At 41.8% G+C, this 26,376-nt stretch overlaps 2 protein-coding genes across 3 annotated transcripts; both read right to left on the bottom strand.

Moving 5' to 3' along the window:
- Nucleotides 1-1,778: 1,778 nt before the first annotated feature.
- On the bottom strand, nucleotides 1,779-4,189 carry ATP5ME (ATP synthase membrane subunit e). The gene is made up of 4 exons (XM_040091084.1): nucleotides 4,033-4,189; nucleotides 3,826-3,880; nucleotides 3,463-3,561; nucleotides 1,779-1,918 (listed from the first exon to the last, which is right to left on the bottom strand). Exons 1-4 carry the CDS (start codon nucleotides 4,066-4,068, stop codon nucleotides 1,893-1,895), a joined length of 216 nt encoding a protein of 71 aa, XP_039947018.1. The 5' UTR covers nucleotides 4,069-4,189; the 3' UTR covers nucleotides 1,779-1,892.
- Nucleotides 4,190-5,566: 1,377 nt separating this feature from the next.
- Nucleotides 5,567-17,508, bottom strand: TMEM175 (transmembrane protein 175). Of its 2 annotated transcripts, XM_040090931.2 has the most exons (10): nucleotides 17,366-17,508; nucleotides 16,978-17,016; nucleotides 15,805-15,902; nucleotides 14,665-14,716; nucleotides 13,782-13,817; nucleotides 12,311-12,394; nucleotides 11,504-11,668; nucleotides 10,122-10,200; nucleotides 8,337-8,478; nucleotides 5,567-7,781 (listed from the first exon to the last, which is right to left on the bottom strand). In XM_040090931.2, the coding sequence occupies exons 1-10, from the start codon at nucleotides 17,495-17,497 to the stop codon at nucleotides 7,118-7,120; spliced, it is 1,491 nt and encodes a 496-aa protein (XP_039946865.1). In that variant the 5' UTR covers nucleotides 17,498-17,508; the 3' UTR covers nucleotides 5,567-7,117. The 2 variants fall into 2 exon arrangements, with proteins under 2 accessions (XP_039946865.1, XP_039946866.1); XM_040090932.2 differs by lacking the exons at nucleotides 16,978-17,016; nucleotides 17,366-17,508 and adding an exon at nucleotides 16,672-16,931.
- Nucleotides 17,509-26,376: the final 8,868 nt, after the last annotated feature.

The raw sequence follows: 26,376 nt of genomic DNA, 5'->3' as shown, positions 1-26,376 counted from the left end.
TAGAGAGAAAAGACTTTTTTTCGTTGCTTCCTTCTTTTTTTTTTTTTTTTTTTTTTTTTTTTTTTTTTTTTTTTTTTTTTTTTTTTTTTTTTTTTCCCTTGAATGTGATAATCATATCTGGGCAGAATGGGGTGGCAGAGAAGTGTGGTCCCTGTGTGATGGCTTTAAAGGAACACATGGTACCTTTCCCACCCCACATAGGGATTCTTCCCAATATTAGAGGTACTGCAAGGACAGCTTTCTTGCCCGAAGCTGGTTTTTGAAGGCTGTATGGAAAGCGTGGCAGATCTCTACTTCATAATCAGGATGCATAGCAGGTTACTCCTTATGAGACACACTACAATCAGGCTGTAACTTAGTTTTGAGGAACAACATCTGTCCATCTATAGTGCTTAGAACATCTAATGAGTCAGCAGCAATTCCTCAGATCACAGCTTAGATCGACAAGCCAGAATAAAATCTGACTGCTGTGCCACATGCAAGAATTGAGGAATAATCCACTGTGATAATAAAGCTGAAAAAAAGATGACAGGATTGTGATCAACCACTCATTGTCCATGCAGACCAGGGACAGGTGCTGTCCCTCTGGGATCTATCCTGGGCCTGACACTGCTCAACAGTTTTGTCAGCAACATATACAGTGGGACCAAGGGCACTCTCAGCAAGTTTGCCACCAACATCAAGCTCCACTGAGCAGTCAACTTGCTGGAGGGAAGGGATGCCATCCAGAGGGGCCTGCACAGGCTGGAGAGGTGGGGCTGTGCAAATCCCATGAAGTTCAACCAGTCCAAGTGCAACGTCCTGTGCCTGGGTTGTGGCAATCCCAGACACAGTTACAGGCTGAGTGGAGAACTGATTGACAGCAGCCTGGAGGAGGACTTGGGGGTGGTGGCTGATGAAAAACTCAACATGACCCAGCAATGTGCCCTCACAGCCCTGAAAGGCAAGGGGATCTGGGGCTGCATCCAGAGCAGTGTGGGCAGCAGGGCAAGGGAGGGGATTCTGCCCCTCTGCTCTGCTCTGGTGAGACCCCACCTGGAGTACTGAGAACAGTTCCAGTGCCAACAAAAGAAGGACAAGGAACTGCTGGAGCAAGTGCAGAGGAGGCCACTCCTTGATAAGAGGACTGAAGCACCTCCCCCAGACAGGCTGAGAGAGCTGGGGCTGCTCAGCCTGGAGAAGGCTGTATGGAAACCTCCTAGCAACCCTGCAGTATCTGAAGGATCCTACAGGGAAGCTGGAGAGGGACTCTTCATCAGCAGCTGTAGTGATAGGAGGAAGTAATGGCTACAAACTGAAAGAAGGGAAATTAGCATCATATATTGGGAAGAAATTCTTTACTGTGAGGCTGGTGAGACACTGGAACAGGTTGCCCAGGGAATTGTGCATGCCCCAACGCTGGCAGTGTTCAAAGCCAGGCTGGACAAGGTCTTGAGCAAGCTGATCAAATGAGAGCTGTCTCTGCCCATGGCAGGGGGATGTTGGGACTCGATGGGCCTGAACCCTCAACATTCCAAGATTCTATGAAAATCCCCAGTCAAGCCATCTAAGTAACAGATTTAGGCAGTGTCTTGCCAGTCTCCCCCACCTGCCCATATATATAAATTTTTTTCTGATCACAATCATTACCTGTGGATAATGCGGGTGACCAGCTATTGCTGCAGGAATACAATGGGGTGTTTCAGTTGCACCATATCTAGATTGTGACAGTTGCTTCCTGTCATATTCTGTCCCTATTTCTATTGCTGTTCTGTGCAATTCACTCAAAAAATACCAACTGAAGTGTAGTAAGTACTTTATTGATAGAATATCACACAGAATTCAAACACCACTGGACAGCTCAGAGCCTAGCCATGTATTTCCAGGTGCTAAATTCAGATGAAATCTGTTGTTTATTTCAGTATGGAATCTTCACTTGCTAAAAGGGAAAAAAATACAAATATGGTTAGGACTATTAGTCACTCCCATGCAGAACTAAAACCTGCAAAGCATTAGTGGAATCAAAGACTATTTTTATGTAATTTCTTTCTCGCTAGTATTTATGATTCCCACTTCTGTTTATGAATCAGAATTGTAATTCATAGCTCCGGGGTGAAGGCAAACTTTCAAGTTTACTCAGTAGGAAAAGACAGTGTTCTGATAAGTCAAATAAGCCCAGAAAAAGCTACCACTACAGGTATGTCTGTCTTTAAGGAACAATCTTCAGCAACTGTACTGCACATAATGAGAGTTTAACGATTGCTTTTTTTGAAAAAAAAAACCAGACCAAACACATTGTTGGGAACAACAGACCTGTCACCTTTTGCTACTTTTAAACAGATTAAACATTCTAAAGCAATAATCAAGAAAATCTCCTTACTAGGTGGCCTGGCAACTTTACAGCACAGCCTCTACCTCCAAAAATACAGAAACCCCAAAATACAGAAAGTTTCATCTAACTAGAGAACATCTAAAAGACATCTAAAGACATTTAGTTAGTCCATGACCAAAGGAGACGATGTATTTAAGAAGGCAAAATAATTCTATCTCTACTAAGTCATATGCAAAAGATATCTGAATTTCTGTATGTGCAGTTAATCTAGTTTTAGTGCTCCAGTTTTGTTTAGAACAATGCAAATGTCACTCTTTCGCATGGAAAGAGTTACTGAGCTTGTATCTGCACCAAGAACAGCCTGAGTAATTAATAAATTTTTAAAAAATTCTTCTTAGTTTTAAGTCTACCTAAAAACCCTAGGTGAAACAAAGCTAGAGAGCACATTCCTCTGTATGGCAGCAGGGAAGGAATGCCCTGTAAAAAATGTGCAGTGAACACAAGAAATAATCCTAAGGACATGGGAATCAATGCTGCAGCAGGAATACTACAGGTGGAAGGAAATGAGAACAAAAGCAGCAGTATTAGTTGCAAGTTGCGCCCTCCAGCACACCTCTTCATGTGAGAGATACAACAAATGAAGCTGACCTCTAACACTGAAAGATACAAAAAAAAAAAAAATCAAGCTGACCTCTAACAATACAGGTGTGACGCCACTTAGAAGTCTCAAGTTGCAATTACATACCATTGCCTATGCCCTATATTCAGTCATATTTGCGAGGTTTCTACACCACGTAGAGAAAAGGGCTTGCACCACATGAAAAAGAGACTTGCCGCCACAGTTGATACATGGTTTGTTATTCCTCACAGAATAACCAGCAACTTTTAGCAGCTTGCTTTCTAAGCGGAAATTCAGCCATTTAACAAGTCCTGACTATTGCAAGAGTGTTAACTCTTGCTCTGACAAGCTTTCCAAAATGCTGGCATAAATAAACAGCAGCACTATTTACTCCTCACAGCGCCCTAACCACCGCCTCCAGGGATTAGCTGCAGGCCTCAATTTCTCCTAAGAACACTGCAGTGGAACACCAGTCCTTCAGCCTAACACCTGCAAGACAGCGTGGGATGAATACACTAAACCGAGGAACTACCTTCTGCAATCTCTTTTGCAATCCGCTCCAGTTCTTCACGTTTCTTTTTCTCCTCCGCCTCTACTCTTCTCTCTTCTTCAGCAATTGGCTTCAGATAGTCTGCCATCAACACAATACCTTTAAAACATAACTTCCCGAACTCCCGGCGGAAAGCTCCGCTCGTGCGGGCCCGCTCAAAAAGAAGGAAAAGGCAGCTTTGCTGGCTGAAAGGCACATTTCATAGGGTTCTGTGGCTTCACACCAGCAGGGCCGCCTTGGCAGGGCCGTGGCCGGGCCGGGAAATGGCGGCCGGGCCATTTCAAGGTGCCCTTGCGGAGCGGGTGCGGGGCAGCGGGAAGCGGCCGCCCGAGACGCCGCACTCACCGTATCGCTTCTTGCCGTAGATCATCCCCACGAGCAGCGCCGAGTACCGGGTGAACTGCGGGAGGCAGAGACAAGGACGCGCCCTTCGCTCAGCTCCCAGGCACGGCCGGCCCCCGCCGCCCCGCGACCCGGCCCGCCGGCCCGGGCGGGCCTCCCCGCGCCCCCGCGCCCCGGAACAGCCCCGGGAGATCGCCCCACCGCCCTCACCTTGATGAGCGGGGAGACCTGCACCGGCGGGATCATCCTGGCGGTGGTGGCGGCGGCGGCCGGAACTGAGCGCTGCGGGAGGAAGGGGCGGGGAGCACCCGTGACCGGGAAGCCAAACGCTCTGCTTCCCGGCGAGTCCGTCACTCAAAGAGCTCCGGCGGCGCAGGGGCAGCAGCGTCTCCGCCACAAGGAGGGGCTGAGGGAGCTATGACTATGCAGCCTGTGAGAAGGACCGAGGGGGAATCTCATCGGCTTTTTTTCAGTGATAAATGTATACAGACTGGAATGCTGAAAATTCCTGTTAAATAGAACAAAAAATTACCACTCCCTCCCTCCCCCCCCTCTTTTTTTTTTTTTTTTTTTTAAACTCGTAAGGGTTAATTGTACATTAAAACCTCCTGAGCACTTTGAAAAAGATACTGGAAATATTTTTTCACTGTCAGGGTGGTCAGGTGTTGGCATAGGTTGGCAGTGGAGTCACCATCCCTAGAGGTGTTCAAGAGGCATGAAGATCTGGCACAGGTGATGTGGTTTGGTGGTCCAGGGGTTGCAGTGGCCCTGCTGGGTAGATGGCTGGACTGGATGATCTTAAAGGCCTCTTCCAATCTTAATGGTTCCATCATTCTATAAGCTATTGAGTGTTTATGGTGTCTCTCTGTAGACACTCCGTCTGACTGGACACAGGCCTCTGCAACCAACCAGTCTAGCCAACCCTACTTTAAACTGGAGAGCTGGACTAGATGGTCTTCAGAGGCCCCTTCCAACGACATCCATCCTGGGATTGTAAAATTATTGCATTTAACTTTAATTTTCATAGATACAAAACCCTGTGGCCATTAGTAATTCTATAAAGAACAACTAATTACAGTTATATTTGGGAATGATCTTTCTACTTTACAATGACACAATTCAAACTAATGCAGTTTCTTTCTCAAGAACTTAAAATTATGCCAAATGAGCTCTGTTTATACAAGGTCTCATATCATGTTTGTCATCAGGTTTAGGCTCTCAGATATTACCAAATTTGGGTTGAATAATGCTATCTTGACCACATGGAAAAATAAAATTTATCTTTCTGTAGAACAAATTACTTATTTGTAAGTGGGATAAACAAAAAAATACAAACAAACCAATCCAAAAAACAAAACCACCAAAGCAACCAACCAACACCACACACCCACACACACACCACACACCCACCAAAAAAAAAAAAAAAAAAAAAAAAATTATTGAGCTAATACAGTCCTTGTAATATTTGCACATTGCTTTATACAAAGTATCCTTATAAACACTGAAATGAAACTCCCTGGTCAGATTCAGTTTTTGGGCTTCATTTTCTTCAGGTACCATAAGAAGTTGAATCAATTATTTCTTTATATCACATCAAAACATTCTGGTGTTTTACAAAAAAATCACAAAACTGCTGAGGCCAGAAGGGACCTTGTGATCTTGCAGGAAAAAACCCATCTAACATTTTAATTACAGACCCTAGAGTTCACCTGCAGAGAAGAAGACAAATCACTTGAAGTTTTGCTTTTTTCACTGATTGAAATTTATTACAAATACACATTCACTACTTACTATGTGTCTGCTGCACATTAGAAACAATGCCATACAGAACCAAAAGTGCTTTTATTAAGTATCAGAAAAACTATACACAACACAATACAAGTCATTTAACCACAACTAGGTATAAATCCCCTTGAATAGCTGAACATACTTTTCACAAGAAGTATGTAATATTCACAATTACATATTCGGTATCAAGGTGCTTCAAAACAAAAGCACAAGTGCTTTCACGACTGATGTCAACTGAAACGAGATAACTGAATTTGTTTTCACCTATAATTTTTTCAGGCATATTTTGCCACATTTTTTTATTAATGATGAACAATGAAATTCCCCAAATGCCTTTAATTATGGCATTAAAGTTGTCAGGCACTAAGACAATTCAAGATAATAATTAATCACTCTGCCAAAGGGAATGTCATGGCTTCACAGCAGCCAGAAGTTAGATAAAAGCACAAAACTTACCCAGCTGCACAAAAGTGTCCAAAAAAAAAAAAAAAAAAAAAAATTTCAACATATCAGGGACAGGACTTCTAGACTTCTAGGGGTTAGTTTCTTCTGCTGTCTTCCTGAGATTCAGAAATCTATGGGATCCCTTAGTTGTCCACGACTCAGGAGAAAACTCAACTCCCTTACCTGATGTGGAACTTTCACACATTGCAGTCTCATACTCTCCTTGAATACGACACCATGCCTTCCGAGTAACAGAAGGATGTTCCACTTACAGACACAAAACAGACACAAAAAGCCTGAGAAATTCAAACACTTCAGATGAGCAGCTCCTGCAGAACACAAAAAACCTTACGTCTAATCACAAAGCTCTTTTCCCTCAGAAAGTATCAAAGCTAGCAGAAACTTGGATGCAAAGCCACATGAATCCTCATTTGTTACATCATTTTTAAAGAACGAAAAGACATGCCTAAAGAGCCTGTGTTCAGATGGCTTGGAAGACTGCTATCACAACTGCAACTCCCATCTAAACTCACACACAGAGCCACTCAGACACAGATTTCCAACTGCTATCCCCTGTTTGTGACTATGCAGAACAGACAGTGGAAAAATTTAAAAAAAAAAAAAAAAAAGGAAACCAGTAACTTGTATGCACGTATGTTGTACTACGATGTGCCATCCAGAGGTCTCTGTGTTTTCAGTGCCTCACATTCTCTTACACAGAAGCTCAACCAACTTCTATGCCTGTGTTTGGCTGCCATTTTGCTGGGTATCTGCACACTTCTTAACTGATCATTGCTGCAGTTACATGTCAAGCAGCATTTTTTCCTACCAGGCAACCCTAAAAGAAGGGGAACGTGCTTTCCTTTGCATCCCCTGTTTACCCAATATTTTCAATGGCAGATTTTGGAGAAAGGGTCTTGAGCATGACCAGCTTAAACATAAATATGCCCCAGTTATGGCCAATATATGCTTTGGTTTACATCAATATAATCCACGCATGAATATACTGAGAGTCAGAGGAACTGAAGTTGATCTCATAAGTACACATGCACTGTGCAGAAATTTAGGACAGCGTTTCATTTGGAGACAAACATGCCTCCTCTTCTTCTAGCAGTACAACCTTCCGTCTGGAGAGAGACATCACCGACTTTACGGCAGTTAAAGAAATCCTAACAAAAATACGCAAGGCAAGAAAAGCAAACGGGATTACAATCTGCATAAGATGGAAAATTTCTGTGCTGAATTCACTCAACAAGCAAGTTAAAAAAAAGGCCCCAAGGCTTATGCAAGGGTAGAGAGCCAGCTTGGCAAACATGAAGGCGTGCTCCTTGCCACCATATCTAGCAAAGGCATGCAAAGTTTCTTCTTCATTGAGAAGGGCTGTAGTCCATATTGCAAACTGAAATATGCTGGCAAAGAAAGTGATAACGCAGCTGACCTGAATGGCTTCTATTTCATTATGAGACTTTTCTGCAAATTCACTGGTCAGCTGGTAAGCTAGTGGAAGCCCACCAATGAAAGCCAATGAAAGAATGTTCAGCAGTCCCATTAATCGTGTTGCTTTTGTTACATAAAGGAAAAGAGAGTGATGGACAAACCACAGGAGACCAATTGTAACAAATGAGCCAAAGTAAGCAAGGTAGTTTGGCCCATATTCACTCAAAGCTTCAAGAAGACTGCCATGGAACTTCTCCTCAACTTCTCTGGGATCAGGAACATTGTCTTCACTGTGGAAAGAAAAATTACTTTACTTTGCATATTACTGATATAAAAACACATCTGGAGCAAGACTGAACTATGCTGCTTTACTTTGAGCAAGTAGTGAACAACAGGAACCCACTCCGTACTTCTCTAATTTATAATCTACAAACAGTGTTTCAAATAACAGCTCGGCAAAGAAATTATAGATAAAAGGAAATCTGAATGCAGGATGGCATTCCGTTAGGTTAATGAAGTTGCTAAAGTGACAAAACAGCTTTTATTGACAAAAGGCTTCCATCTGAAAACATAACTAAGCAAAAAAGGAAGTTTTGTTCTTCAAGACTCTACACCGCAACACGTATTACGCACATCGATGATCATTACTGCTGGAATGTGGGTGTTAAGAAGTATCTTTGCGTTGTGTTCTGTGTCCTTCCAGAAAATTATACTTTAAAGTAAATACTGCAGATTCTGGAAGTCAATGACAATGTTTGATTATTTTTATTTCCTCAAATATTACATACAGACAAAAGTTAATATATTTAACAAGACAAAGGGTAAGAAACAGCACAAAGCCTTACCATATATCCAAAATGAGCAGGGTTGCTACGATGGCATAGACTCCATCGCTGAATGCTTCTACTCGTTCCTTACTCAGAGGCTCACTGAGGTAAAAAGTGAAGGTTTCTAAGCTATGATGTCCCTCCTCTTCACCTCTCTGACCTGGAAACAAATCCAGAGGCTTAAAAATGAAAAGAAGAATAAAATAAGGTAATTCAACAACCTACTGTGACCTCGTCCCCATCTGTCAAAATTTTTCTTTAGACAAAAGGATGACAGTCATCCACACATGCCAGTTACTCCATTTATTTTTTTTTGCATATGTGCCTCCCCCTAAAATTTATATTTCTTTCAAGACAAATGCTTCAGGAAAAACAACAAAAAACCCCCTCTGTCTTTTAAACTGTATGGCAATGCATTTCTGCCAAGTGAATAATGACTCAAAGCTGTAACTGGACAAAACAAATCAGATGCTATGCCTCAGCCCCCTAACAGGGCCTTTATGATATGAGCTTGAAGAATTTATGAACATGGCAGAAAAAAAATCTGTCTTGAGCGTGGAGGTTGAACTGGAATACTGACTGACCTCTTTTAAAATAATTCAAGCCTTTTGTCAAAAGGTGTAGCTTTTATAGGAAATCTCAAATGCATCTCCAACTAAACTCAGACTGAACTGAGAAATGCCTAGCTAGCCACTGCTTCAGGTGTAGAGACTGGACAAAGAAAAAAGGTAAAGGTTCCACATGAATGCAAAGCAAGTGTAATCACAAGGAATTCAATACAGCAGTATTTCAAGGTGAGAGGTAGAGATGTGACCTGGCCACAAACCACATCACAATAAACATGGACAATATTTGTATGTGTTTATTCACAGGTTCTGAGAGTCTGGCGTCATCCTTTCAGAGCATTTCTGCCTCCCTGCTACTGCTGCCACATGGGAGAGAGAGGAGTATGCTCCCACTTGTACTGTAAACAGACAGACTGGTACTAGTCTGAACAGCAGCAGAAGTACAAAGGTGTCATTCTTCCAACCCAGCTTGGGAGCGTCAGTTCCAAAGACATTATCTGTTCAGTGGTTTTGTGGTCCCTCTCAGAGGGACACTGCACCTTTTGGCCAAGTAGGTTGCATGATATCCCCTTCTCCTTTTATTTCGGCAATGGTAACCTCTTTCTCAGCAGGATTTAAGAGCAGCTCAGGTTGTTGCTATGGTTGTGCAATTGTTAGTCCTGAGACAAGGAGGGCAGAAAGCACAGAAGGAAAGGAAGGATTTAGGCTAACCTGAGACATGTGTGAAGGCACCTCTTTAGATCACAGCAGTTAATGACATGTAGTACACTGAACAGTTGACTACTGTGAGAAAGTTTGATTTACAGGCGCAGTGCTTGCCTGTTTGAAAATATGTGACTATTCAACACTGCAGGGAAGAGAGTGGTAAAGGCACAGAATTTACTTCCTTATGTTTTTCCATGTCCATGCTCCCTCTTGAGGAGGGAAAAGGGATAGATGGCCTGCAGCCATCATTCATATACCTACGTGTGTCTGTGTACACTTGAATTACCAGGGCAAACTAGAAAGGTTTTGCACTGGGAAATGATCTTTAAATGTGTTGTGCCTTGCACAAATCTCAGTACCGGGAAATCATGGAGCAAGGGAGACGCTATTTAGGAGCACATCAATAAACCCTAAAATCACTATGTTCTGAGACCGAAAGTGAAAGCAGAACTGAAATGGCTTCATTCTGGGCTGTCTGCATAACACGCTGACAACCTAATCTGAACATATGCCTAGCAATTTTGTTACTCACCAAGAACTTTGTTTTTACACCATGTAATTAATCGAGAGAGATGTGGAAAAACAATTACGAGTCCAAGAAGTACGTAAGACTGTTGGAGAAGAAGATGAATAGTTTATATATAGTTATCAAAATATAAATTACCTTCCAGATTTAATATTAAACTATAACTCTCAATCTGAGAACTAATCACATTGAGAAAAAGAAATCTTTACTTTCAAAAAGAAAAAGGCTCAGCTGAAATGCTCATGCACCTCCTGAATACTGCATGTGGAACCAAAAGTTTTCCCAGCTAATTTAGTAATGAAGCAAACTAAAAAAAAAAGCAGGAAAATAATTCTGCTAAATTTAAAAGTGCAGGAATAACTGCTTTGAGACTTGAAGAATTATCCCAATAATCCTTATGGGTCCTTCCAATTCATGATATCCTAAGATTCTACTATTTCTGTCACAAAAACACATTGGAAGCCCAAAGCGGTTCACAGGCTTTGCACAGGTCTAAGCACAGGAGCAACTTGGAGACTAATTTCACCATTGTTAATATATAAAACAAACAACCAAATTACAGTGAATAGAGCGAGGAAGTAGACAAAAACATATTTTCAGATAAAACTACGCCTTTTCATGTTGGGACTACTAACAGCTCCTTTCACCAAGAGCAACCTGATTTCTCATAAACTTGGAGATTATCTAAATACTGCTAATTCCTGGGGAATCTTTCTCAAAATTCAGTTAAATCCTAAAGAACAAGAGGAATGGAAACTCAGGATACATTCAAAAATTAGATTTCAGTTCTGACTAGGGGTTCCAGAAAAGAGTTAAAGCTATCAATAGGTAGTAGTAACTCACTGACATCAAATAAGGATGGAAGAGAAAAAGCAGTCCTTAGATAAAACTATTTGTTTTGAGATACAGGTGGGCTAACTGGTCTGCCGACTCTTTGCTCTTACACCCTAAATTAGTGCACCAATTGCATTCACTCTTCTTCAGTTTGTGCAGTGTGGTGTTTATTTCATGTAAGCTTCCACATTATACCTCAACTATTTCTGATGATAAGATGACTAAAGTAGAATTTAGAAGACCTGCAAGAAAAAAAAAGAAAAAAAAAAAGGAAAAAAAAAAAAAAAGAAAAAAAAAAGAAAAAAAAAAGGGCATAGCAAATATTGTAGCAAAATATTCTTCTTAAGCTATACAAACTCATGGATCAAGTTACACGTTTGATACATTTGATTACATACATTCAATGTAAAATAGCAGTCATGATTACAATACCCTAGAACTGGCAACTGAGAAAGTCTGCATAATTAACATGGCTATCATTATTTTCATACAGTCCTAAAGACAGCTGATACAAACTGCTGCATCAAAGTTTTCTGTTAACTGAGAGAACTTACCAAAGGAATAAAGAAAAAAGAAAAGATGGCTGCTAGAAAGCATAAAACTGGTCCTCTTAAGATAATCTTTAAGATATGATGTTTATAGAAATTCTGATTTTCAGACTCCTGTATCTGTTGATTCAGTAAGTGTGGGTGATAGAATCCATACGCTACTATCACAGCCTGCAAGGAAAAGAATATTACTGAACCTACTACATGTAAGTATATGCACGATTTCAAATGTTAGACATAAAACTATAAATCAACACATTCCAAAACAGTTTCAAACTTATTCTTCACTCCCATATGGAAGGTTGGTCCTAGAAACTCTGAGATTTGACAATACACTGCATGTGAGGATTTTAGTCTCCTCTGCAGAGCCTGCCGTGACCTTTGATTCTTCATGAAGAAGAATGAAGACCTCTGTAATAAAGAACTGAAAACAACAACGCACTGCACCAAGAGGAAGAGTGCTGCTGGACTTGAGGCTGAAAGCCTGTTTTCCCTCACCCACTACTGCATAGCTCAAAAATACATCAATCACCATGTAAAGTCAATTGTTCTTTCCCCGAGGCATTTTTGCAAAGAGTGGGAAAGGTTCTATGAACATTGAGATCAGCTGATTTGATTGCATAAAACAGCTTCATGGGACAATGAATTTTTTTTACATACAGATAATGTATTATCATAATGGGCACAATTTGAAAAAGAATGCTATACAAATAACATATTTAGCAATTTATGCCCCTCACTAAAAAACCTAATTTCAGTTCTACACAAGAAAGTCTTTTTAAAAGGGAAAATGTAAATGGATAGCTCCGATACCTGTATAAGGCCAATGACAACAGCACAGACACTGAATAGGAAGATGCCAAAAGGTACCCCTGGAAAGGAGGCCATTAAGGAAAACTGGAAAAAAAACAATAAGGTCATATATTTAATTAAGAAGCAATGTAGGAACAACAGTAGAGAAATAGAAGCACTCTTCATTCAATATTGAAACACATAAATCTAAATATTAATTTGCATTTCAGCCTAATTTCTTCAAATGGAATTTCTAGCCAGAAATCCATGCAGGCATCCCAACCAAATGCATCTGGAGAGATGGTTTTGCTCTGATGTTGACAGTGCTAAACCCTAGCCATGCTGGCACTGTACCTCCATAATAATTACAGAGTGGCTTGTACCTGAGCATAAAGTTTAACTGGTTTTGGTTGACATGATGTCATAGCTGTGAAAATCCTTGATATTAGGATACCTTTTTGAATATTTTATTTTGTCTACCTCCATGGCTCCCTGTTGTATTAATTTCTGCAGCTTCTTTATGGGAGGATTAAAAAAAAAAAAAAAAAAAAAAAAAAAAAAAAAAAAAAAAGCAGCAGGGTATAGTATTAAGGTAACACTGACAGCTTTCCAAAAATAATTTCAGCTTCAAGGCAAAATGAAAAGTATGCTCTCTTGCTGATAAAGATCATCTTACTGACCACAGCCTTATTTTTTGCAGACTAAATGTAAGACATACATATATCCAAAGAGAAACAGATGCACACAAAACAGTCAAGATGCATTTTAAGCAACTTTTTTGCTCTGTTAATATGGTATTCATTTGCAAATATTCTTTTGAGGTCATGTAACCAAAAATTGTGCAGATTTTAAACATGAACCATCAGCTGCCAGAATCAACCTTGCAGAGCACATCAGAAGTGATACCACAAACTCGGTCTAAATTCCAAAAGGAAAAATGTCTTGCCATTTAAGAAGGAATTTGAAACACAGTTTTATTTATCTTACTAAAATTCTTATCAGATAACATGGACCTTTTTCAATACAGTTGTGTTTGTTTTTTTTTTTAACAAATCATGGGTGATTTTTTACCATGAGGGTGGTGAAACACTGGCACAGTTGCCCAGTCCTTACAGACATGCAAGGTGAGGGGCTTTGAGCAGCTTCATCAGTTGTAGACGTTCCTGATCTTTGCAGGGGTTGGACTACAGGACCTTTAATGGCCCCTTCCAACCCAAAGTATTCTATGATACTATGACTTTCCATTACTCTAGTTTTTGTTTCTAGAAAATACCCATTTTCTGCCAGGTCTAAAACAGGCAATATTTGAAGGTTATAAAATAGCATCATGAATTTTCAAGAAGCAACATTTAACTACAATAATGGATTCAGGGTTTATACTACAACAACAACTTTCCTGGGTTTATGAATATTTTGGTAAAGTCTTTCCAAATAAATGAAGAAAACAAACACTGTAATTTAAACATATGTCAGATTTTAGAAAATTACTTACTGTATATGGCAAGAAGGTTATGATCATCATACAAGCCTAAAACAGAAAAAAGCATATTGAAACACTACGTATCTTCTGGACATATCTTCAATGAGGGCATTGCTTGCTTTGTATTTTACAAGAAGATCAAATGCTTGTGCTGCATAATGAAAAACACCCACATTTCTGAAATTGCTGAGTTTTGACTACAACAAATGGCTGATTTTGTACACATATTCCATGTTATCTATCCAAATTGCACAAACTTGTTTTAGAAAACAGTACAGTTTGTTACCAATACCCCAGGTAAAAGTTTTGCTCTGTTTTTTAAGAAATTTATTTCTAAAATAGCAATGCTAAATATACCACACCTTCTAAACAGGTGTTTCTGATTTGTCAAGTACATTAATAGTTAATATTTCTTATCTAAATAAAATAAAATAAAAATTTAAAAATGCAACTGGACAAACAAATTCAAAGAAATGCACTGCTTTGATAGCTACATTAAGTAAGAATTAGATGTCTTAAGCTATTCCTCTAAAAGAATTTCCTCAAGTGTTATAGAGCTCCAACAGTGCTTATAATAACAAAATCAGAGTAACTGTGTGGTTGTATACTTTCAGAGAAGAGAATTTAAATCAACGTTGCGAAATACTCAGTTCCCTCAGAGGAACTTCAGACTAACTTGCTGCAGAGCTTCTTTTGGTTTATAGTAAAACATTTACAAGTTAAAAGGAAGTTATTTACCAATCGGTCACATTGAAACTAAGGTTCTTTGTATTTTCCTGACTTGGAAAAACGCCAGAGTTATGCTATTTAACATATAACTTTTGGATATTCACAGATACATTTAAGTGACCTGCATAGGCTAGTTAACCATCCAGCTTTGTCTGACAAGACTCACCAGATTTAGAAGAGCCAGGACATCATCTATATGCTCTATCACCTGAAACAACCTGTCAAGGCACAGCAAAGTAAGGTTTGGAACAAGCCACCTCACAAAATACATTTTACAACACTACATATAAGGTGCACATTTATGATAGTATAGGGAATGCAATTTCCTTTGCCCCAGAATCAATACAAGTATTCCAGGTGCTACCAAAACTCATGTAGCTCAAATATAAGAATACTTTGTTAGAAAATTCTTAAAAGCGAGATACAATCAAGTTCAATCATGGAACAGTTATTAAGAACCTGGCTTCTATTTCATGGAAGAGTATTTTCAAAATCTGAAGCTTTAGAGTCATCTTCCTGATGAGACAGCACACACAGAAAAAACTTTCCTTGCAAACGTCCCCAGATTTTGTTAATGAGACTCCTCACTCACAAAACTGTCACTTAGAATCAACAGCACCCATCACCATCCACAAAACCCTGAGACTGTACCTCAGCATTTACTTATACAAGCAAAGAAAAGCACTGTGATAAAGGAATGGATATGAGGTATCAGCTTCAAATACTGAATTATAGTTTGCATGCCTTTATTGGAATGCAGACAATCCACTTGCATAGGGACATTTTTAAATTTCAAAATTCAAACAAAAACTGCCCTGATTCCAGTATAACGCCTGTATGCCGATTTCTTTTTAACCACCAAGACATGACAGGTGGGAGTGTCCACAGCTCTATAAAGTACAGAATCTGTAACACTACAACTGATTTTGTGACAGCTACTGCTGAGGACAGAGAGATGAGTTTTAGACCAGCTGTACTGTATCAGTTCCTTTGTTGTGGAGCATGCAAGTTACAAATTAATGTTTTTTCAGCATAATTAGAAGTCTAATTCCATCTAGCCTTCAAGATAAAATGAAAAGTAACTCTAAAAGATATATATAATGCTTGTTTTTCTCTGTATCACTATGGCAGTGGTGTAAGAGCAGCTATTCACTGCTAAGGGTAGCATTTCTTTACAATGATTTTCTAATATTACTCAACAACATACAATTCAGAAGTCTGGCAGCAAGACAGAAATACATCAGAGATACGGTTATCTCCTGCACTTTCTAGCTTTTAACTTTAGATTTAAACACCATGTTCTTACCTTACATGAGCTGCCCATGCCACTGTGACTATTAAAAAGGTCATCAAGTAGACTGCAATTTTTGCTAGGAGAAGCTGCTGAACACTTTCACCAAATTTCTGAAAGAGAAAGTGACACCCAAGGAAGCAAAATTTAAATGTTACAAAATTTTTACCAACATCTGAAAAAGAGACATACAGTAACATAATTTTTGGAAAATGGCTCCCAAACATGCAGTTCCCATTCAACAATCTCTTTAGCACCTTGCAGAGAAACAAGTTTATTAGAAATTGTTAAGCAGGCTGAAATTTAGCATTTGATGTACCAACACACCTCATCAATCCTCAAAAGGGCCTCCCAATGCTCTATTCACCTTGTTATTCATTTATGTATTCTCTCATCAGTGTCACTATAACAATGCATTTCAGGACTGGATACAATATGACTCTTTAGTTTCACAGCACTGACTTCTGTAGTAGAAGCATCACTGAGATTTCATGTGACAACTGTTAACAAGGAGGAAGGATAGGGCTTAAGCTCAGCAAATTTTGCAAATAACCAGTACAATGGCTTAAACAGACTCACAGTATATTTGCTGTGTCACAGATCTTATCTGGGCTTCTTAAACTAAGGTTTAGGTATGTATATAAGAGCAGAAAAACAGTAATGATAAAAGAAAAAACCTGTAAACTTTCTCAATTATTAATGTTTCCTAAAATTCCTGGGTATTCTCAGAATTAATTTATTTTCTGTAGTCTTCTTTTTCCACCTTTGTTTATTCAAATTATATTTATTATGAACCTGACTTTAAAACTAGCATTCAGCTTGTGCTATATAAGTGAATTCTCTCAGTGATGGTTTATTACTATTACCATTACAGATACTTACTGAAAGATGTTTTGGTCTGATGGCAATTCCTTTTTCATCAAAAAGTAACTCATCTATGGCCTACAACACATAGCTCATTCAGGCTTTATGTCACAACATCTGCATAAACACGAATCTTTATGTAAAAGTTTTACACCCGAAGTTCACGAGCTCCTCGCCCTATGCGAAATTTCTGTTAGGTTTAATATTGCTTAATGGCTTCTGCTTTTGAAAGCCTGTAACTAGAAATGAAGCGAGCGTGGATGTTAAACGAGGATGCTACATCTACTTGCAAGGACACAAGAAAAAACGAACGGCACGTGATACCTGGTCAGGATGTATTTTTGTGTGAGCCACCGGCAAAATCTGAAACGACAAAATGTTTAATAGCACATGACGTTCTTTTCCTTGTTGAGCACTTCCCTAAAACCACACAACCTTCAGGTGCCCGCGGATCGCGTATCCACGAGCAGCTCTGGAAGTCACGGCCGCTCTCGGGCCGTGGCCCGGCCGCCACAGCCGGCACTGCCGACACCGCTCCGGGACGGCCGCCGACATGTCGCGACAGCGGGGCGGGCGCGGGGCCGGGCGGCCCCGGCGGTGGCGGCCCCGGGGGGCGCCGGGCGGGCCGGACAGGCACGGGCGCGACCCGGAAACCCGGGACCAGCCGCGGCGGCCCCGGGCTTCTCCCTCCCTCCCGCCGCCGGGCGCTCACCATCACGGTGGCGATGATGGACAGCAGCGCGTCGCTGTAGGCCAGCAGCCGGTGCGATGTCTGCGTGCTGCTGCCCGGCTCCGGCCCCAGCCCCGGGCCGCGCTCCCGCGCCGCGGCCCGCGGAGCCGACATGGCCCCGCTGCGCTCGGAGGCGGCGCTTCCCCCGGCCCTCAGAGCGGCGGGAGCCGCCCGCTGCCCCTGGGGGGCGGAGGAACGCTGCTCTCGGAAATAATGGCAGAGATGTCCGTGAGTGGTCGGGGCGCTGGGAGTCCAGCGGCTGAAGCAATAAATCCCGCCTTTAAAAGGTCTTCCGGATCACCTCTCCGTTTTCTGTAATAGCATCCTGAATCTAGTGACACTGACGGTGCCTTCTACACCGGCCAGGAAATGTCAACAGAAGAGGCAAAGGAAAGCATGATTCTTACAGAAGCAATTGATTTTCCTCAAACAGATTTCCTTTTTAAAGTGGGAAGAGCGTGTCAACAGTTGAGGGAGGTGATCTTGTCCCTCTGCTCAGCTCTGGTGAGTGCTGTATCCAAACCTGAGCTCCCCAGTACAGAGGAGACATGGAGCTCCTGGAGCAAACCCAGTACAGGGCGACAAAGATGATTAAGGAACTGGAGCATCTCTCTTACCAGGAAGAGAGAGGTTGGATCAAACGACCTGCTGTGATTCCTCCGAACCTTAGCCATTTTTTGATTCTGCGATCTTGTGAAATAAAGGCCTGTGGAACTACAGGCCACTTAGTCTCACCTCTGTGCCTGGTGAAATCCCCAGAAAAACTGTGGTAAGGCATATGGAAAATAAGGAGATGGTTAGTGACATGTGGCTAATGTGGCTAATGTGGCTTAATTACCACATGTGGACATGTGGTAATTAAGGACAAATTATGCCTGACAAATGCGGTGGCCTTCTGCAATGGGGTTATAGAGGTGATGGGTGAGAAGAGAGCTTACATTATCTACCTGGACTTGTGCAAAGCATTTGTGCCCAATGGTTTGAGTTGGAAGGGACATTAAAGATTGACTGTTCCAAACCCCCTGCAGCGGGCAGGGACAGATCTCATTAGACCAGTTGCTCAAAGCTCCATGCAATCTGGTCTTGAACACTTCAGGGATGTGGCACCCACGGCTTCTCTGGGCAACCTGTTCCAATGCCTCATCACCTCTATAGTAAAGAATTTCTTCCTAATATCTAAGCTGAACCTACCCCTCCTTCAGCTTAGAGGCATTCACTCTTGACCTGTCACTACGTGCTCTTGCCCAAAGTCTCCATCTTTCTTGTAGTCCCTTCAGATACTGGAAGTCCGCCTTCTCTTTTCCAGGCTGAACCATCCCAATTTCCTCAGCCTTTCCTCACAGGAGATGTGCTCCATCCCTCTGATCTTCTTGGTGACCATTCTCTGGACTCACTCCAATGGTTCCATGTCCTTCCTTTGCTGGGACCCCAGAGCTGGTTGCAGTATTTCTAGGTGGGGTCTCAGCAGAGCAGAGCGGCAGAATCCCCTCCCTTCCCTGCTGTCCTCACTGCTTTGGATGCAGCCCAGGACATGGGGGCTTTCTGGGCTCGGAGTACACATGGCTGGGTCATGTCCAGCCTCTCATCCACCACAGCTGTTCTGATTGTTATAAATGAGATGGACCAAATTCGATAAATCAAAATTTGGAATTTTATTGAGAGACAAAATGACAGTCTCGGACAGCCACAATTAAAAGGACAGCGTTGAGCCTGGAGTTGCCGCTGGGTGAACAATTGATAACGCACTCTGTCAGTCTGTTATCCCCCAAGTTCACAATTTCGGTTTGCAGCAGTCTCTTTTTATACACTGGATCGCAGAGGGAGGCTCGGGATTTCGACGGTCCTTCCTCCGAGGCATCTTCATTAATCATGCAGGTCTCAGTTCCGAGAGTCTGATTAGATCGGCGGAGGAGGACAATGCAGTTTCTCGGCAGCGGCAGTTTCTCGTTCCTCTTTCTGGTAATTCCGATCATGTTTTCCTCGTGTCCCTCCCATGCCTTTTCGGGCTAGAGGTATTCCTTTATTTTGTTGAGCCACCTTCCCCTGAGTTAATTCACAATATGCTGGTTTGAACAAAACTTAACTTATAACGTGCTACTTTATACAAAACTTATATTTATATGGCTTGTATTACATTTTATATACTATTAACATGAATTAACTTTAGAACATATATCACATGATCCAGGTGCAACACCTTGCACTTGGTCTTGTTAAACCTCCTGAGATCCCCATGGGCCCACTTCTCCGGCCTGGCCAGGTCCCTCTGGAAGACTTCCAGTCCTTCAGGTGTGTCAACCACGAAACTCAGCTGGGTGTGATCAGCAAATTTGCTAAGCATGCATACAATCCCTTCATCTGTGTCACTGATGAAGATATTGAATAACACTGGTCCCAGTATGGACCCCTGAGGGACACCTCATGTCACTGATGTCCATCAGGACTCAGACATTGACCATCCAGAAGGTAGTCGTCATAGGCTCAGAGTCCTGATGGACATCTATGACAACTTCTGATACTGCATTTGGACATATTGGAAAATGATGTCTTTCTATGTGAACCCTTTGTGATCATGTATTTGTAGATCACATTACTGGAGATAAGAGTAATCACTTGAATATTTGTGCTTGTATTTTTATTAGATTTGTGTCTTTAATTATCCAGGTCCTGTCACATGTTACAGTTGTTATGACATGATGATTTACAACAAGTGTTAAAACAGACCCATAAAAATGGATGAAAGGCTCTGATCACTGTCCATCATAATAGAGATGAAGTACATGGTGCCTTGGACATGGGTGGAGAAGGATGGAGAGCATCAGATGTGGGACACCTTTTTGGTCACTCACTGCTTTGGTGTTGGGGGTTAGGTTTGTTCCTTTTGGTCTTAAAGATTTTTTCCCCATAAGTTGCTAAGAGACAAAGTGGTGGTACTTAGATGGTGCTTGACTAACGCAAAGGAGGGGAGGATCATGCAAGTTTTGGAGCAGGAAAAGGACAGGGTTGGGGGAGCTGGGCATTCTGCTCGCTCTGTGCATCGGAGAGCGTGGCCAGGCTGCTGCTTGCTGCGGGAGGAGTCCACTGTCAACAGAAAGTCCGGTCCTGGGAAATCTACCATCATCTATCTCTTCGTGTGCCCAGGAATTCCAAACTCCTTTGCTTGCCCTGCTGGAGCTGGGCCAGTCCTGTCCGGCTGTTGCGGCCTCTCCAGCGCTGCTCTTGGTGCTACGCTGTAGCCCTGCACCCCCCTGCCTGCCGGGGACATCCTGCCGTCCCAGCCACCAGCCCGGGAGTTTCCACCCTTCCACCTTGGTGCTCTCAGGGTCCCAAGAGATCAGACTGCCCCAGGCTTTGTGAGACAAAGCCCCTCGAGGTTCCTGGTTCTGTTTATTATTAATGCTGTGGTTGTTGTTGTTTGTTTGCCTTGTTATACTTACTAGTAAAGAACTGTTATTCTTTCCCCAAAGCCCTGCCTGGAAAGCCTCTTTAATCTTCTAAATTATAATAACTTGGAGGGAGGGGATTGGAATTCCCCAGTCCTAGAGAGGCCCCGCCCCTCTCTAGCAGATACCTGTCTTCCAAACCAAGACCTCTGGAAATTTTTAGTAGACTGTTTCACTCTTGTTCTTTTAATATTGACTGTTTTACTTTAATAATAGCCAGGTATGTAAAAACAAGTGTAATGATCCATCAGCTACGCATAATGTCTGGATGGATGAAAATTAAAGGTGTTCAGGAGATAGATAAGGAATTGCCCTCTAGGGTTACCACAAAACTTTGATTATGTGCAGGTGTGATGGAGGCACTGAGTTGACTGTAGCTATGGTAGAAATAATGTAGGAATGTAGGAATGAGACTTAAAACCATGAGATATGGAGGTATTCAGTGAATCAATTATATGGGCATGATAGCCACCTGGTGGAAGCCATAGGCAGAGGTTGGATGACCCTTATTGCTGCACAACAATTGTCACTGCACTCAGCAGTGGAAGAGGGAGTAACACTACTGGTTCTGCTCCATTTTGGTCAAACCCCATGGATTTTCTTTTTGTAGTTCTTAATGTCCCTGATATATGCATATAAAGTGTCTGCCCTCCCCCAACATTTAAGATGAAAGTGACAGGATGCTTGACTGCAGTCTCACCTCCACTTCTCCCAAAAGTGGAAATGGGCATTTGAAATCCCCTACCTCACAAACACATCTATGGGCTGGCTCTTCTCCCAAACAAGGACACCTCTTTAGTAAGATTTCTGCCTCCAGCTGCATCGGAGCATGTATCCAGGTGCACCTGGAACAATTGTACGTAGCACTATACATTTATATTTTCTAGGTCTACTGCCTTTATCACCAGCAACCTAACAGGAATCTACAACCTGTTTGTTGTGGTCTAGAAATGGCACCCCCCAACTCAGTTCCCCCACCTAGACTCTTCCAAACCATGTGCAGTTGGCTTGGCTTTCCCTCCCTTTCCCCCCTCTGGGAATGGAGTTGAAAATTGAAGGCACAAAAGGTGAAAATTTGAGACAAGACTAATTTGCTGGAAACAGCAACAAGATAAGGTATGATAATGAATACTCACATCAGCAATGGTAAAAACAAAAGTATAAAAAAAAAGAGGTAATTCACATGCAAAAATGCTTACCACATGAACAATGAATAAGGTGTGACACTTTTTGTTCCACCAGAAACAGATGCCCTTCTTCCTGGAATCCATGCGAAAGTCCCTTTCCCCCACTGTGACCTAAGGTGGTACCAAGTTCTTGGCCATGCCCTCTCCTGCTGATCTGGGCTGGAACCAGGACACCATTTTTTCTATAAAACACAGTATTGCTTCATCTGTGTTTGTGAAAGTTCTTATTGAGCAAAGCAGGCTTCCAACATTGAATTCATGAACCATTTGTGAATCTAATGTGGCCAGATTTCTGTTGTGACTCCACTATCTCTGGACCCAGGACCTCACTGAACATGACCAGACTTAGAGTGCCTAGTAGTTTACTATCAGAAATGAAGCCCAGATGCATCCAGCCCCTCTGATGTCCCAGGACCAGCTGGAATGCCAAAGGGTTCATCTTCTGCCATATTTCTATGATCTTGATGCAGTACTCAGAAAAAATGACTTTTCTTTGTGTGTATATATATATATATATATATATATATATTCTTCTTCTTCTTCTTCTTTTTTTTTTTTTTTTTTTTTTTTTTTTTTTTTTTTTTTTTTTTTTTTTTCTTTTACATTCAAGGTTGGAATTAGAGTATACTCTACCAAGGAGTATTTGTTGAATGAGAATATTTTGTAAGACACAATCACAGAATAGGTAAGGTTGGAAGGGATCACTGGAGGATACCTAGTCCAACTTCTCTGCTCCAGCAGGGTCCTCTAGAGTACATTACTCCGAATTGTGTCCAAATGGCTTGTGAATATCTCCAGAGAAGGAGAATTCACAGGCTCTATGTACAACCTGTTCCAGCGCACAGTTACCTGCACAGCAGAGAAGTTCTTGATCGTGTTCAAGTGGAATCTTCTGTGCATCACTTTCTGCCCATTGCATCTTGTCCTATTGCTCAACACGAAGAAGAGACTGGATCCATCCTCTAACATGTTCCCTTCAGATATTTCTATGCAATGGTAAGATCCCCTCTGATTCTTCACTTCTGCAGGCTGAACAGGCTAAGGTCCCTCAACCTTTCCTTTTAAGAGAGATGCTCCAGTCCTCCAGTTCATCATCTCTGTCGCCCTCCACTCAACCTGATCCAGGAGCTCCCTGTCTCTCTTCCCCTGAGCAGCCCAGAACTGGACACAGCACTCCAGGTGTGCCTCACCAGGGCTGAGTAGAGGGGCAGGAACACCTGCAGGCAATGCTCTTCCTGATGCACCCCAGGATCCCACTGGCCTCCTTGGCCCCCAGGAGACACTGCTGGCTCATGGACAGCTTGTTGTCCACCAGGACCCCCAGGTCCTTCTCCACAGAGCTGCTGGGGCAGCTCAGCCCCAGCTTGGCTACTAGTACCCCACTGGTACCCAACTGGTACCCCAGTTTTTCCTTCCCAAGTGCAGGACCCTGCATCCAGTTTTGTTGAACTTCAGAGAGTTCCTCTCTGCTGATTCCTCCAGCTTGTCAATGTCCTTCTGAAGGGCTGCACATCCCTCTGGGGTACTGGGCACTCGTCTGAACTTTGTGTCATCAGGGAACTTGCTGAGGAAGCAGCTTCACTTTTATCCAAGTGAACAAGTAGTTAAGTACTTACCAAGACGTTAAGTAACACTGGGCCCAGTATAGAACCTTGGAGAACCCCACCAGTGACAGGCCTCCAACCAGACCCTGTGCCACCGACTAAAAACCCTATGGGATCTGCCATTCAGCCAGGTCACCATCCACTTCACCCTCCATTCATCTAGCTTCCATTTCCTGAGCTTACTTATGAGCATATCATGAGAGAGTGTTGAAATTCTTGCTGAAGCCATGGTAGACAGTATCTACTGCTCTCGTCCATCCAGGTTGTTGTGTTATAGTAAGAAGCAATTAGGTTGGTCAAGCATGATTTTCCTGTAGTGAATCCATGCTGATTACTCCTGATCATCTTCATATCATCCACTAGGATAAAGGTATCCTTCAGGATGAGCCATTCCATCACCTTTTCACATGGAATAAAGTAAAGCACAAGAATTTTAGAGTGCAGCATAACATGAATTCCTGATGGAGGAGACTGAAATTATTAATTTGAATATTTTCCCATGCTTTGTATGCAGTGTTTTATGTCAAGATGTAACTTGAGCTCAATGCGTATTTTTTACACTGAATTGAAATATTTCCAGGCACACAAATGTCTGTATAGCTATTATATTTTCTACTGTATCATAATAAATTCTGGAACAAAAGAAAGAGAGTGAAATAGCTAATGGATTTCAGGGCATGTGTGATAATTTTTAACTTGATTTGAAGTCTTGCTCTTCATTGCTCTTCTCCACAAACACTTAAACAATCATTGTTCTCTGGAGAACTTGTGTTTCTTGGTGTTATGTGCTGAAAACTTTTCTTTCTAGCATTTAAAGAAAAATAAAAAGGCAAGACAAAACAAAAAAAGGTGGTCTTTTTCCTTCGACTAAGTCCTGTTCACAGATCACTTTCCATAGGGGTGGTTTTCACTGTTAGTGACTGGTCTATGGCAGCTCACTAGCTATCACTTACATTACCATGGTTAGGCTCTACCTTCTCCAGTCATTGCAGCTGAGATATAATTTTTTGAGGATTGTCTTTGTCTCATTTGTTTAAGTGCTCTGCCTTCATTACTGATTTTATTACCTCATGTAATACTGGGAAATCTCCTGAAGTGAAGTTGTGCCTCTTTGTAGCACTAAAGACTTCAGAATGAACACACGTCTCTTGTGAGATGTTTGCTGGTGGCCTGGTAAGGAATGTAGTTTACTCATGATAGAAAGTTATAAATCCTTCTGTTGTCAGTGAAGTTGTATCTGCATTTCAGTACCACTCTTGCTGCTGTTTAACATGCTTTGGTTTTGGAGCAACATGTTTAGAAATGACAAATTATTTAGAGAAGCTGAGCTCATCATGATATATAGCAGCAGTGTAGAGCTGCTCAAAAATGTGGAAGCCTGGGACAGATCAAAGCTTAGCCCAGGTTCCCTACATGGAGGGAATAAATCTGAGACCTTGGGAGATGGGACATTAGGAAGATGCTAATAGAGTAAGCCCCGTTAGACTTATAAGATCAAGCCCCTGCCCTGTAACCAAGTTTGGACACCTACCCCCAGGTAAAACGCTATTAAATGCCAGGCTACCCATACCCCTTGTCTTTGGATGCAGCCTGCAGTCAGATGCATTAAACCACATCTCTGAGCTATCCATCGTACTCATCTCATTTATTAGCCCCATACAACCCAGCCAAACCGGCACTGGGGTCACAGGGATCACCCCACACTCGTGATGCAGAACGAAAAGGGTTTTTAAGACCATACACTACTGTTGTAACTCCTAGGCAGTTTTTTGACATTGCTGTATTCAAGTGCTCTGGTGTGTTGTTGCCCTGTGTTCTGAAAGGGAAAGAGAAACAGTGCTTCCAAGTGGGCAGCACTTCCTTGCTTAACTTAGATACTTCAGTCTATCTGCTTCCTACTAGTGTCTATCCAGTGAGGCAAAAAGTATGAGTCTTTAAAATGAATTGTGAGAGCTTGACCCTTAACAAATCAGAAATTTATTGAGCTAGGCTATAGCTTTCAGTTTCAGAATTCAAGGTAATGAACTTGTAACAAACCCACTGTCTTCATCCCTACTTCTACAGAGCATGCTGTTTTATTGCTCTACAGCTCCTGTCTTAGCCGCAGTATTGTGGAAGGAGAGAGAAGTTCTTCCACCTGGAGCTGTTATGAACATTTGTTCTCACATAAAAGATACTGGACAGTTCGCTGCTGCAGCTGAGTAAAATATATGGATATTATGCCTACTTGAAAACATCATTTACCCCTACAATTTCAAATAAAATCTGTGTTCTGTGTTAATATCTTAAAATGCTCTTTAGTTAGCACTTAGAATAAAGAGTAAGAATAGAGGCACATGGAAGTCTACAAGAGCACTGAACTTTGGATTAGCTCTGTTCACATTTCTTTCATAATGATACATTTCTGCATGGTTTAGGAGGTTACCCACACTGGAGTCCTAGGAAAGAAGTCTCTGTAGCAGTGCATTGTAAAAGCCACACAGATCAGGCTTACCTATTGAACCTTTGGGGAACAAACAGGGAGGAGCAATGACATCAGCTGTTTGCAGTACCTTTCCACTTCACCTTCTGCCTGTGTTTCTTCTGTAGTCCAGTTATTTTGGTTCTTTCTCACCTGCAGACCTGCTAAAGACATCAAAACGTGTTCAAAAAAAGAAAAACTTGTTGGTTTTTTTTTTTCCCCCATCAGAATTTGTTGCTGAAGGACATTCTGGTAAGTAAAAATGCTGATTGTATCTTTGTTTTTATTGATGTTCACA

Source organism: Hirundo rustica, chromosome Z (genome assembly GCF_015227805.2).
Source record: "Hirundo rustica isolate bHirRus1 chromosome Z, bHirRus1.pri.v3, whole genome shotgun sequence".
In the NCBI taxonomy this organism is placed as follows: Eukaryota; Metazoa; Chordata; class Aves; order Passeriformes; family Hirundinidae; genus Hirundo; species Hirundo rustica.
This window is presented reverse-complemented; position numbering and strand designations above follow the sequence as displayed.